The 14555-nt window shown below is 37.2% G+C and overlaps 1 protein-coding gene across 1 annotated transcript in view; it reads left to right on the top strand.

Annotated features, from left to right (window-relative positions):
- Positions 1–14555, top strand: part of PREX2 (phosphatidylinositol-3,4,5-trisphosphate-dependent Rac exchange factor 2) — a 164851-nt gene that overhangs the window by 73284 nt on the left and 77012 nt on the right. The window contains exons 5-6 of the mRNA XM_008581413.1: positions 3886–3987; positions 7483–7644. Coding sequence (XP_008579635.1) covers positions 3886–3987; positions 7483–7644 — 264 coding nt within the window. The remainder of the gene's footprint in view (positions 1–3885; positions 3988–7482; positions 7645–14555) is intronic.

The following is a 14555-nucleotide window of genomic DNA, read 5'->3' on the forward strand; positions in this document are numbered from 1 at the left end:
CTCTTAGTCTTTGTTTATCTGGGAATGTCTTTATTTTGCCTTCATTGTTGAAGGATAGTTTTGTTGGATATAGAACTCTTGATTAATAGATTTTTTTTTTCCTTTCTGCACTTTGAATATGTCATTTCACTGCCTTATGGTTTCCACTGTTTCTTATGGGAAGGCATCTTTAACTGCATTGTTGTTACACTTCACATGCTGAGTTATTCTTTTCTTGCTGCTTTCAAGATTTTCCCTTTGTCTTTGTGTTCCAATAGTTCAACTATGATGTGTTTACATGTAGATATGATTGTGCTTTTCTTACTTGTACTAGAGCTTTTTGTATTTATAGTTAAATGTTTTTCTTCAAATTTGGAAAGTTTTTAGTCATTATTTAAAAAAGAATTTACAGGTATCTGACCCTTTTGTTCTCTTCTTTAGTGACTCCCATTACACATGTGTTGGTAAGCTTAATGCTTCCTCCTGGTTCCTGATGCTCTTCTCATTTTTTACAGTCTTTGTTTCTTCCCTGTTCTTCAGATTGGATGAAGTCTACTGATTTATCTTCAGTTCAACTGATTACTTTTTATGCCATCTCAAATCTCCTGTCTAGCCTACCTCAAATCTGAGAATTACTTATTTCATCTCATGTCTATTCAATTTGACTTTATGGTTTATATTTTTCTGTTGAGATTTTCTACTTTTTATTCATTCACTATTAGCATATTGTCCTTTAAGTCTTCAACAGGATTTAAAAAATTCTTTGAATGTATTTATAGTAGCTATTTTGAAGTCTTTGTTTGCTAAATCCAACATTTGGGTACAGTCAGACTTAGTTTCTATTGACTGCATATGAATCACATTTTCCTGTTCCTTTGCATATCTCATTTTTTATTGAAAACTGGACATTTTAAATAATGTACTTTGTTTGCTAAATCCAACATTTGGGTACAGTCAGACTTAGTTTCTATTGACTGCATATGAGTCACATTTTCCTGTTCCTTTGCATATCTCATTTTTTATTGAAAACTGGACATTTCAAATAATGTGTGTAGCAACTCTGGATTCTGGTATTTTCTCCCTGAGGTTGGTTATTGTTGTTGATTTTATTTTTTTGTTCTGTTTTGTTTTTAATAACTTGCCGGGACTTAATCTGAGAAACTGTCTGTCTTGTATGTGCAGCGATGGTATCTCTGCTCAGGTTTTTATTTTTATAATCTAGCCTAGCTTTTTAGGGATTGCTCCTCTGACTGCTTAGCTTAGTGGTCAGTCAGTGATTTGTCAGAGGTACTCAAACATCATTATGTGTCTTGTTCATGGATCTGTGTGAGTGTGGGTGGGGATACATTCAAAGGTCAGGTAATTTTCAAGTCAGATCTGGATTTTTCTTCTCATGCGGCCCTTTTAGGTCTTTCCTGCCTGTGCACATAGCTTCTCAGTGAGCCAGAAATAAATGCAGAGTTTCTCTAAGCTCTCTATATCTCTCCAGGTTATCCCAGTTAAAATTCTGGCTAATCTAGCAGTCTGCCACTTATCTTAAGTAGGACTGTAATATCAGGCTAGAATTGTGGGAATTCCCTGCTTTTCTTATGGAGCGTGCAAATTTTATTGATAATGCCACTGGGCCTGGGATTTTTGCACTATGTAGTCCCTTCTGGCCGCAGGTTTTCTGCTACCATGACAGTGGCACCACGAAAGATGAACTGGGGGGCAGGTGAGGGGGATCACGGGGACAGGAGAAGTCTAGGCAAGAATGCCATAGACTCCTGCTGTTTTTGCCTAAAGTTCAGCAGTTTTTTGTAAATATTTCTCAATTTGTTGTTTGACGTGAGTTGATTCCTGGAGCTCCAAAATTGTTGTATTTGACAATTTTGCCCAGGATTATGGTTGTTTTTTAGGAAGAGGATTTACTAATCTCTTCTTCTGCCACAGCCAGAAGCAGCCCTGCTGGAATTTTAGGGTTCTTTATAAACTCTCTTGTCTTATCTAGTGCATTCTGTTCCCAGCACTGTTGCTTTGGGGTTTACCTTAGTCTGGTTTGCCTAGCAAATTGCATGGAGCCACACTGAGGAAGTCACAAGCCCAGAATGCAGGTTTTAGATGATCCTGCAGCATAATCTGCTGGATACAACCTGGTGCCCACACCTCTTGCTCTGGTACTAACTGGCCACAAATTATCTGGGTGACTTTAAGACATTCATTATCTCTCTGCTGTCATTTCCTTACCCATAAAATGGGAATAATAATAATCACCCTTTGAAAAACATATAAGTTTACAGTTTTGGGGTGATGATAGTATTATTATTTGGGGCCCTTGATTGTGCTGCTATCTTGATAAGTTTTTATGATTGGTGAAATCTCTGGGAAATTTATTTAGAAAACATATTCTTTAGGTATACACAAGGAGAGAGCTGAGTCTCATAAGCCAGTCTAAAGTGACCAACCTCTGCTATGATGAAGAAAGTTCACAATCTATACTGCACTAGTAGACAAGGAAATTAAAGTGGGTTAGATAGTCATAAGTTCTTTTAGGGCACTTTAGCCTAGAGCTAGGTAAGGAGGTGACCCCTTTTATAGGGGTGCTAACTCATACTGCGATATTGAAACATCACTGGGAACATAAGCTGTAGACAGTTGTGTTTTATAGGATTTCTCTGAGGGAAGATACCATACATAGTTTGAAAGAATATTTTGATAACCTGATTGCAGTAGGGGTTGAAGCCCCCAAAGAGCATGCTTGGGTAAGAACATGTGTTTGCAGCTCTGCCTTCTGAGGTGTCTGTGTGAAGTTACATTCATGGCTGTGGTTTTGCTAACCTGGATGCACAAATTGGGGCTGAGGCTGAGTTACTCAGGACAGTGGAGGATCATTTTGCTACTGTTGATCTTCTTTCGCATCCTTTCCTGCTCGGCACTAAGCCTCTCCTCTCAATGAATACGAAGCAATATTTTTAAAATCGTGGTATGAAATGTGCTAACTTATCCATTTGACATTTGGGGGCCCTCTTCTTACTTGGTTAGATATTTATTAAGTACTTCCTCTATGCCAGTCACTCTGATAAGCACTGCAGAAATAAGGTGTCAGCAAGTTCCAAGTCTGTTTCTTTGCATTGTTGCTTAGAAGGATCAAGGCTTTATTTATCAGAGTCGGTTTTATCTTGACCACCAGTTTATGGTCAAGGGAAACCGCTTCAATTTTACCTCAGTCTGATTGCTGATTTTGAGATATCTCCATTCACCTTGCTTCTGTGGAGATCCTGTCTGACTTCCTTCTCTGACTCTGGCTGGCCAGTGTCTTCTGTGAAGTTTGTTAGCAAAAAGTGACTAGAGATCACTTGGTTAAAACCTGCCAGGTTTATAGGAAGGAAAACTAGAATTCTGAAATCAGTTCAAGTTGCATTTCTAGTCAGTGACTGAGCCTGAGTTAGAACCTAATTGTCTTTATACTTGCTCTTCTACGACACAGTGCACTTCTCTTTATAAGCAAAAATCTACCTATCATCTGTCTATCATCTGGCTATCATTTTTCTATCCACCCATTCATCCATCTATCCATCAGTCTGTCCATTCATTCATTCCCCTATATCTATCTATCTGTCTGTCTGTCTATCATCTATTTATCTATTTCTTTCTCCTTAGACTTCATATTCAGGAGAATATATGTGACTAAAGTTTTAAGATAGAGATTCAAAACACATTTTGGGTTCTGTAACTAATGTGAATGGCCAAATTATTTCCTCTTGTCTCTCTGTGAATGTTATTTGTGACTGGATATGCTCTTCTTAGAGCAAGAAGGGATATGAAGACATGCTTTCACAAGTTTTAAGCATAAAATTTTATGGTATAAGAAAGTTTCAAAGCATCAGATTTAAAAAATGTAATTAATTATGTTAATTTTCACCCCAGAACTGCATGCTGCTTGGAGGACGGAAGAACACAGATGTCCCCTTGGAAGGCTATTTAGTAACACCGATACAAAGAATATGCAAGTACCCTCTCATCTTGAAGGTATTTCATGGGCTGCTCATTATAACATTTTCCTTGTACCTGTGTATTTTGCTGATGATCTTTATTAAAAATTCTCTTTTAAAGAATCTAACACTCTAAAGAAAGGGCAGACTATTATTACTGGGAAAAATTGGCTATTTTGTCACAAATTTATATACAGGGTAGGAAACAAATCTTTGGTAGAAAAGCCACTAAAAGAGGCTTTTAGTGCTCATTGCAGAAAACATACTTGTTTGAGTTTCATTCAGAGGAAATGCATTAGTTTAAAGATAGATCCCATTAAGTCCATTATGATCAGTTTATATAACATTTTATCTGTGGGGCTCTTTATTTTAAATAAATCCACTGTTGGTATACTTTTTGGTTTCTCCAAAATTTGGTGACTTCATGATGCTAATGAAATTAACATCAAAATTGCATAATTTCTGAGCCTGGTTTTTAAATCATTACTACAGTGGAGTGGTGTGGGTTACATGGAACAATAAATGATAGAATGTGGAATGAGATTGCTAAGAAAACACCCCCTCTGGAAGATAGGAAATGCCCCAATAATGGTCATAGGTCTGTTGCCTCATTACAGTAACCAACATTTTTATTATGAAAAATCTATTTTAAATACTAACTACTACCCGTACTAAAAGGGTTTGTGAATAGGTCAGAATAGCAATTTTTGAAACTATGTTTTTTGGAGCTATAACATTAAGATAGGCAGTTTGGGGTAGAGGTTGAGCACATGAGCTCCAAATTCAAATCCCAAGTATTCTGCTTATGAGCTGTGTGATTGAGGCATGGTATTTAACCTCCTAAAACCTCAGTTTTTCATTTATGATACAGAGATGATGATAATGATGATGAAAGAATAAATATTATGAGTTTGAACTAGAAATAAGTTTCTTATTAAACTTTTGTCAGTTGCTTAAATTGGGTATCTGTAAAATATGTTTGAAAAGGCTTGCTCCTCATCAAAAAGCAAACCTAAAATTGCTTGGTTAAGCCATATAAAGCCATCCAGAGAAGCTAACACAGGTGTCTCCCCCTCTGTAGAGCTCTGGAACGGTCTTATGAAGGTAGGGAGTATTGGTGCAAATGTGACTCCTGTCTTTCTAAGATTACCTACACACCTCTGACTTGGTGCCTTAATCTGCATGTGTATTCATAACTGCAGTTATTCCTGATTCTGACTTTAGAATCCCAGGGGATTTGTTTGCTCTAAGAGTAAGAAGGAATGGGTTTATTAAGAAGAACACAGCATGCCAAAGTGGTTGTTCCAAATTCCGCATTTCTGGTTAGGGATGACTTCAGGTGTTTGAACTGACCTCTCAAAAGATAATAACATCATGGATACATCCTTGCTTAGCAAGAAGGAAGTCTGTTCAGAGCACCTTCAGACAGTGGAGAGATGACATCCTTTCCCATTTTTGGAAGATTAACTTAACAAAGAGACATGAAAAAACTATTTACTCTTGTAGTAGATATGGTGGTGTTGACGTTTGTCTTTGTATCATCAGCTGAAAGATTGTGTTTTAGATTGGAGTGCTGAAAAAAGATACATTGGTCACTGTATTAGTCCATTTCTGTCGCTTATAACATAAATACCTGAAACTGGGTGATTTATAAGGAAAACACATTTAATTGCTTACAGTTTCAGAGGCTGGGAAGTCCACAGTCCAGGGAACTCATCTGGTGAGGGTCTTGGTGGTGGCGATGGTGATCTAGGGGCCTCACGTGGCAGAAATGGTGGGGCAGAGAGAGAGACTCTCACATGCTCCTTTTTAAGCCCTTGGGACCATGCCTGTGGCCACCACTATTAATCCATTCACTATGGCATTTTCCAACATTCTAATCACCTCTTCAAGGCTCCATCTTTCAATTACCATAATAGTATTTCCCACCCTCAACAGTTACAGTGGAGATTAAGCTTTAATGTATAGACTTTGGGTGACATAATTCAGTCAATCCACAGCAGTTATATTTGTGGAACTTGAAACTATTGAGTTGGGCAATCAACACAGCGTTCATAGCAAGTAACTGCCAGAAGATTTTGACTGATCATTTCTCTTGCTATTTACATTATCTGAATTCATATCTGAACTCTCCAGATGCCCACTGGGCAGAATTTCATAGGGCCCCAAATTATGGCCTGCAGGCTGACTTGACCACTTTACCCGATTTAGAGAGGATTCACCTCTTTAGAATTTCTGAAGAAGGCTGCCTGCATATCTCTTTTATGTATTTCTGACCCAGCATAACTTTTTAATCCTTGTCCTGGGAGCGATGTAATGCCTGCAGGCTGACTTGACCACTTTACCCGATTTAGAGAGGATTCACCTCTTTAGAATTTCTGGAGAAGGCTGCCTGCATATCTCTTTTATGTATTTCTGACCCAGCATAACTTTTTAATCCTTGTCCTGGGAGCGATGTAATGTGTATTTTTCTGGTGTTAGCTCCACAGAACAGAGTGTGAACATATCCAAAGCAGGGTTAAAGTTGATGGCAGAATTTTCAACAATAACAGAACTCAAGAGAGTATAAACAACTGCATATTTTCCCACTGTATGTTGAGAATTAAGATAATTCTTTTTAAGAGTTGCCTCGGGATTTCTGTAATTGTGTTGGTTACATGATGATGGCAACTGTAGTAGAGAAACAAATGACTAATTAAAAAGCAATGTGGTCACAACTGTCTAGACAGTGGGTGAAGATGTTTAATTTTGTGCTTCTAAACAACAACTAAGAAGACCTTTTAATATATTTAAAAGATCAAAGATTACTCTAGTTTTGAAATCCTGAATGGAAAAAAATACAAGTAAAAAGCCCCCAAAACTCCTAAACACTAAAAACAAAAAAGGAAGCTGTTGAGGGGGTACATGGCAGTTCATTCATCATGAGAATGAACCTGAGTTAATTGGGGAAAACAGCATAAATTGCTCCTTTGATGATGGAGTATTCTAGATTTTATAAATTATTTTGCTGGAGTAAAAGAATTATTTAAAATTTTAGCTTTCTTTATGACCTGTTTTTATAGTTTCTCAAAAAATGCTAGAAAATGTGGCATTTAAATTAGTTTTTAAATTATGGGACATATCCATTTGAAGATTTATTTTTCTGTTAAAGGCTCTAGGGAAATAAAGTTTAGATATAAAAATGTGCTTTTGTTAGAGCAAGAGGCAAACATACATACATACATATATGCATATATATATTTTTGACAAGCTCCCAGTGAAATAGTTGATGATTTGAAGGAGATACCTAACTTAGTTTTTGAAAACAAAAGTTTGATGGAAAAGTTAAAGTGGCTGCAAAATGTGCACAGGGTAACACTCGTTCATTGATTCAACCTTTTGTTTTTGATCATAATCTTAGTGGCGTTCGTGATGGCACTTGTGAAAGTGGCTCTCACGATCTTTGCAATTTTCATTTCCTGGTCAGTCTGAACCTGCTGTACCAGAAAGCTGAAGATCAAAGGGCGATTTTTTTGTGTGTGTGTATAAACAGGAATTGTTGAAGCGGACTCCACGGAAACACAGTGACTATGCAGCAGTGATGGAAGCTCTCCAAGCCATGAAAGCCGTCTGTTCCAACATCAACGAGGCCAAGAGACAGATGGAGAAATTAGAAGTTTTGGAAGAATGGCAGTCGCACATTGAAGGCTGGGAGGTACGTTCACTTTGCTCAACAATCAAGCTTAAAATAGTTGTGTTATGTTGTATGTGATCTGCAGAATTATTGGCATCGCATGGAACTACGAATGGTCATTTTCCTAGATATTGCTAGAGGACTTCAATCAACTCAGAAAAGTGCTAACTTTTACATTATTTTAAAATATCTTTAAAGTGGCAGTTAATTAACTTAACCCAGACCTGAGAGGTTTGTGATGTAACCAATGGGTATTATGTGAGCTATCAACTTTGGTATTTCAGTATTTGTGCATCACGATCATCCTTTTTCCTGGCTAAACTTTGGCCAATAAATATATAGCCTGAATCCCTGAGAGATTGGAGAAGGGGAGTAAGGTTCAACATGTGTGTGCTGTGATATTATTTTCAAACTCTAAATAATGTACTTGATGTTGAATTTTAAGTCCACTTGATCTCTCTAAGTTTTGATTTCTTCATTTCTAAAATAAAGGAACTGACTATGATCTGGTTGTTAAGGTCTATTCAAGATGAAAAAAGGCATGGTTTCACGAGTCATTAAGAAAAGATTTTTTAAAAAGAACAGAACAAATGCAGAGTGTGGTTCAGAGTCTGTAAGGTATTTTGAGCTATGGTAACTTTGAATCCCATTGATTTCATGGGAATTAAGAAAAGATTTTTTAAAAAGAACAGAACAAATGCAGAGTGTGGTTCAGAGTCTGTAAGATATTTTGAGCTATGGTAACTTTGAATCCCATTGATTTCATGGGGTTGGAGTCCTATATTACTTTACCACTATACAAAACATAAACTGAAATTGTCTTTAAATTGTCTTCATTTAAATGATTATGAGCTTTGGACTAGGATAAATTTTTCTTGTTATAAAGTAAGCAATATAGATAATTTTTAAACTTGTAAATAATGAGAATGTTCACAAGAAAATGCTGTATCACATAAGTCCAAGTGGATTGCTGTTATCTTTAGGTTTTAGAGTTGATTAATTTGTTTCTTATCTTCAGTATGTTGGTTTTCATATAGACCTAAAATTATATCCACCTAGATATGCAAAGAAACCTCAAACATTGGCATTTGGGAATCTTCCCATTTGTTCACTCTCTGCTATGAATCTTTTAAAACGTGAACTGGGGTCGGCCTCAGCTTTCTCTTTGTATTCTTCCATTTCAAGTGTCCAGGGTGACCTCGCATTTCAGCATGAATGCTACCTCTTTCAATCAGTTAAAATGGTTGTGTGTTTTACAGTTGATTCATGATGATAATTCCTTTCCTGGGGAGCAGTTGTCCTGCTGGGATGAGAAAAATGGAGTGAAGTTTGCTTTTGCAGTTCTGTTGTCACTCAAACATTGGAAGAAAAAACAAACTTGCTTTAAATTGCAGGATTTGTCAGTGAAATCTGCCAGGCCTTTTACCAAAACAAAAACTTCAGAGACTCTTTTCAGTACCCTAGAGAAATGGAATCTGTCATAATTTTGTTTCTTTGTGATGTGCAGCACAAAAATTGAGTTTGCTGCAGAAATGAGGGGTTCCTTAAAAATAATTGATATTGTTTGCATGGTATGCACCAGTTACTCAAAGGGAGAATGAATGTGGGCTGTGTTGGTTCTTCGAATTTACCAGCCTTGGTGGTTTTACAACACTCTGAGTGCAGGCAAAAAATAGAGCATCGAGAGAGGGGAAACTGGCTGGAGTTTTGGGAATTCTGTCGTGTATTCAGGGAAATCAGATAGGACTACAGTTCCAGCAGGCACAGGAGAGATAACAGGAGTGTTGGGTTCCAAGAAGCGTGGCAACACAAATTCTACTTGAGTAGGATTTGACAAGAATTGCATAAGACATGGCCACACAGAGATATGGGAGTTTTGGGACTTTGGAGAAATGCAGCTTGGAGCAGGGCGCAGCCAATGGTTGGCAGCTCGTGATAAGAACCTGATTGCCCATTGCAGCTCATCACTGTAGAGGGGTGGGGGGAGCTGTTGGTCCTCAGGCCTGGTGCCTTGTGGGGAGTTTAGGAGAAACTGGTAAGATGGTTAAGTGCACAGGACAGATGGACAGCCATACAGAATGAATTTCAGTAGGGAGTGGGAAGAGTTGGTTAAAGAGCTATCTTTGAATGGCTAACAGGGATCGTTGCTTAGATGCTCACAGCTTTGTGTATATGTGGAGTGGCTGTTGTGGGGCTAGGACAGGGCCAAGGTCAGATGTAGGGTGGCATGACAGTTAAGGAACACAGAGTTCCTTGAAAAGTTTTTGAGGTTAGGAGTCTTGGGCAAATATGGGACATATGAGGGTACTTCAAAAAGTTCATGGAATGATTTGTATTCTTCAATTCCATTTTTCACAAACTTTTTTTTTTATTGGTTATGAATACTCATGGGGTACAAAGCTGACTGTCCACAAACTTTTTAAAGTAGCTCCCTCTTTAGCTTCCTCTACAAGCTCCCACAGACCACTTAGGGCCACCTGAGAGATGACAAGTTCTCTTAAATGGGATCCAATTTTGATACACCATAAATTTGTGCTATTGCCATTTTAGGTGGATTATTCTCTCACATTAGTCACTTAATTTTCCCGGGTCTAATTTCCCCATTCATCAAATAAAGGCTTTTTTACAATAAAATCTCTCTCAGTAACTTGCCTATCTAGAATTTTGTGCTACTAAGTTATCATTTACATTGCTACATGTATGTTGAATTTAGGTAAACAAGCAATTGAAGTTTATTGTTCTCGGATCATATGATAGTGAAAATAGCCTGGCTTTTGAGCAGAGCCGGTTTTTAGTCTGGACTCCAACCCTTTTGTTTAAGGATAAGACCTCAGACCTCTCCTATGTACAGTGTAGCTTACTACAGGGGTCAAATGGAATAAGTGAAAGTGCTCTGAATATTGTACAACACTGCAAACATGAGGTGGTATTTTAAAGCCTTGAGAAATTCCCCTCCATTGTCTCTTATATAAACCTATCTACTGAAGGTGTAATGTTACTTAAGGTTATATGGTTCCAAGTAACAGAAACTACAAGAAAAATTAATTTAAAAGATACTGGGTAGCTCACAGAACCAAGTGTCAGACTTTCAAAGGGTTTCTAGGCAGCAGAACTGTTTGGCAGTCTCATCAGCGCCCTAGCTAAAATGAACAGGTTCTAATAATTTTTTCCATCCTTATATCACTCCACTCAAGACTCAAGCTTGAAACCCAAGATTTCACTGATCTTGCTTGGGTAAATTTTGTTTCTTCCTGTTGTATATCCCCAAAATTGAGTCTACTGCAGAAATGAGGGATTCCTTAAAAATAATTAGTATTGTTTGCACACTATGCACCAGTTACTCAAATGGAGAATATATGTGGGCCGCATTGTTTCTTATCTTCAGTATGTTGGTTTTCATTTAGACCTAAAATTATATCCACACAGATATGCAAAGAAACCTCAAACATTGACCTTAGGAAGTTCTCCTCTCATTAGGGGAGGGCAGAGGTCCTTGACTGCCAAGCATCCAGTTTCTTTTTGGGGAAATACTGATCCTGCATGGTATCGATCTTGGTGAGTCTCAACAGTTTGCCGAGGTACTGTAATATCCAGTATACAGATTTTAAAAATGAGGACTCTTTATCTCACCCAGGTTCTTACAACTAGAAGGTGGCATAGTTTAGATTTGAAGATAGGCAGCCTGACTCTAAAGTTAATATTCTTTACTATGTGATATTATAGCCACTCAAAAAAAAGTTTAGCAAATTCTTTAAATTAAGTTTGTTTTCCTGCTTGCCTTATAGAAGTAAGTTGATTATCAAATTTAGTTTTTTGTCAGTAATAGCCACTCAAAAAAAAGTTTAGCAAATTCTTTAAATTAAGTTTGTTTTCCTGCTTGCCTTTTAGAAGTAAGTTGATTATCAAATTTAGTTTTTTGTCAGTATTTATGTAGTAACTGCCACCAAAGAAGATCTATAGTTTATGTTTTAATTGTTCAGTTTTGAAGTTATGACTTTTATAGTATAATTTATCATATTTCAGTCTTGTATCTTATTTAACATTCAGAACATTGCACAAGATATGCTACTGAAGGTAATTGTAGGGCAATGATTAATATGCCTTGGAAGGGAAGTTTATTAGCTGTTTAATCACTGATTAAACACTGATTCATTTAATAGAACAGGACCCTTCTCAGCCTCAGTCTGCTTCTTGGTTGACTGATTGTATTGTAATGATAACTGTAATCTTTGGAGTCATCCTGAAGTATTTTGACAAGGCAGTATCAATAAATATTACATCATTTAGTAATTCAGCTTTAAGTCCTTGATATGCCTGTTTCGAATTGGTCTCTTAAAGCTGGAAAAAAAATGTACAGTAAAAGATAAAAGGAAGAATTATCAATAATTGTATACGAAGGTGTTGAAAAAAATGAGATTCAAGATAATTACTGTGTTTTAGAAAGTGAAGAGAAACAATAGAAATTTGATATGTCTTGATTACCTTTTTACATAGTAACCTTTTTACAGTGGTAGAAGGCCATTTTAAAATCACCTCTTGCTGGTTTTGGAATGTGTTTGCTTCTTGCATTTGATTGACATTGTGCCGACAGTGTTTTGACTTCAAATCATGATCCCTTGTTATTTCATGAGTGTGAGTTTTCCAGAGATAGGTTATAAGACCTCTATCCTAAGTGATTTGGTAGATACAAATTCATACTACCTTGAGATAACACTGATAGTTGGTTCTGGAAATAGACCACTGAAAGTGAATCCACAGAACAAAATTTCATAAGTAGAAGAGAAGGAAACCAAGATTGGGACTTTATCTTGGTAAAATGAAAATTTATATTTTCAGTTTGTTTTATCTTATATGTAATAGAATTCAGGTTATAACTTCAGTTAATAATTTGAACCCCCAAAAGAGTGAACCAAATGCTGAGTCAGTTTTTGTTTTGGGGGGGGGGCATGCGTTTTATGACAAAGTTGTATGATAAGACAATATGATATTCTTTATTTCATGTTTGATTTCATAGATTTTAAAAAAAATTCTTTTGTAAGAATATTTAAATACTTCAGTTTTCTGGAGAGACTCCTTTGATATCAAAACTCTTCTCTTGGGCCGGCCCGGTGGCGCACTGTTACAGTGCACCGCTTGGGAGCGCGGCAGCGCTCCCGCCGAGGGTTCGGATCCCACATACAGACCGGTTCCCACTCACTGGCTGAGCGAGGTGCGGGCGCAACACCGAGGGTTGCGACCCCGTTGCCGGTCCCGGTCCGGTACGGGCGCGACACTGAGGGTTGCGATCCGCTGCCGGTCACGAAAAAAGACAAAAAGGAAAAAAAAAAAACTCTTCTCTTATGAAGCACCCATCTTGTCAATTTTCTTGTCTTCCACTGTGTCTCTGTCTAGCTCTGTTAGGTCTTTGGCTGTCAATACAACGTATATGAGGGGGGATGTTACAAGGCCTCATGTTGTTTTTCACCTTTCCTGAGATTGTTGTTTCTTTCTGCAGTCCATGTGTGTTTTTCTGATATTGATATCCAACGTTTAGTTGACAAGATGAGTGAGAAACACCCTGGGGTTGTACAGACAGATCTGATAATGAAATCTAATTTTATGCATAGTCAATTAATGAATGAATAGTTTCATATTACAACCAGGCCAACTTGCTAGAGATTTATACCAGGAAAAAAAGGTTTAGCACATTGCCCAGCATGCTTCAGAAATGTTAAAAACCTGATTTTAGCATTCATCTAGATAAAGTATTTATTACGCATGGTTGTTCAATGACTAAATACATATTTGCTAAGGAATAGATACCTAGACTTAAAAATTAGCATTGATTTTCAAAAAGGAGATAAAATACTGAGCAGGTAAAGTAACTATGCAGATTTAAATGAATATTCAGTGATGATGAAATATACATTGTAACCATGACCATGTAACATGTGGTAAACACCTCTTCTGCTTTGAACTCTGGGATGCAGCTGGGACTACCTGAGGTAGAGACCTGTGATCACCTTGTCAGCAGGAGTGCTATACTGTACACCTGAGCACCTAGGCTCAGGTACTCAAAGCCTCTGAAGCAGTGTTGCTTAAAATGTTGACAGAATACCACAGGCATGGGATCTACTGGAATGGTTCTGAGCTGTATCCCAGATTTACTCAGTTTCAGTCTTAGAGGGTAGTGCCGGGGAGCCTGGAGTTTTAACAAGCCCATCAGGCACTGTCTTCCATGCTCAAAAATTAGAGAACCCTTGTCCTAGAGGCTTTGCTGTCTACTGATAATCCACCTGGCTTATTTTATTACTTGCATATTTTTGATTTTATAGGCTCATTTGTCTGACTTTCTTCATTAGTGTTCCTGACACTTACCTAGCAATCTGATGCTCATTAGCCATACTTTATTTCAATTTCTCTTGTGAATTTTGGAATTTTCCTTCCTTATCCCTAACCCAAGATATTCTCCTGGTACTTTTAAAGAAATGAAAAAATATTGCATGTAATTTTCAAAATATTATAAACTTCAGTACTTCAAAGATAAAGCCATGAAATATTTTCTTTTTACTCCAGAGAAAGATGTATTTTATTATGTAAGTAAAGGGAAAATATATGCCACAATATTATTTATTTGTTTAAATTTATTTTTTATTAGCATATTCATTGTTACAAATCATACTTATTCTTTATGCTCCTTCTCCAATCCCCCCCATCCACCTCTCCTTTCCCCTCCCTCTCCCTCTCTAATAACCATAGATTTGTTCTCTCCATCTGGATTGATTGATTATTTATCTGTTGATTTGTTGCCTAGATGATCTGTCCAGTACTGAGACAGGTGTGATCAAGTCCCCTCCTATTATCATAAATCAGATGCTTCTTCTATTACTCTGCAGTGTGCTTTGTGGAGAGAGAGGACCTCTCCTTTTTTTTTTTTTTTTTTTGGTCTCTGG

The sequence above is a fragment of the Galeopterus variegatus genome, unplaced genomic scaffold (genome assembly GCF_000696425.1).
Source record: "Galeopterus variegatus unplaced genomic scaffold, G_variegatus-3.0.2 Scaffold2349, whole genome shotgun sequence".
Classification (NCBI taxonomy): Eukaryota; Metazoa; Chordata; class Mammalia; order Dermoptera; family Cynocephalidae; genus Galeopterus; species Galeopterus variegatus.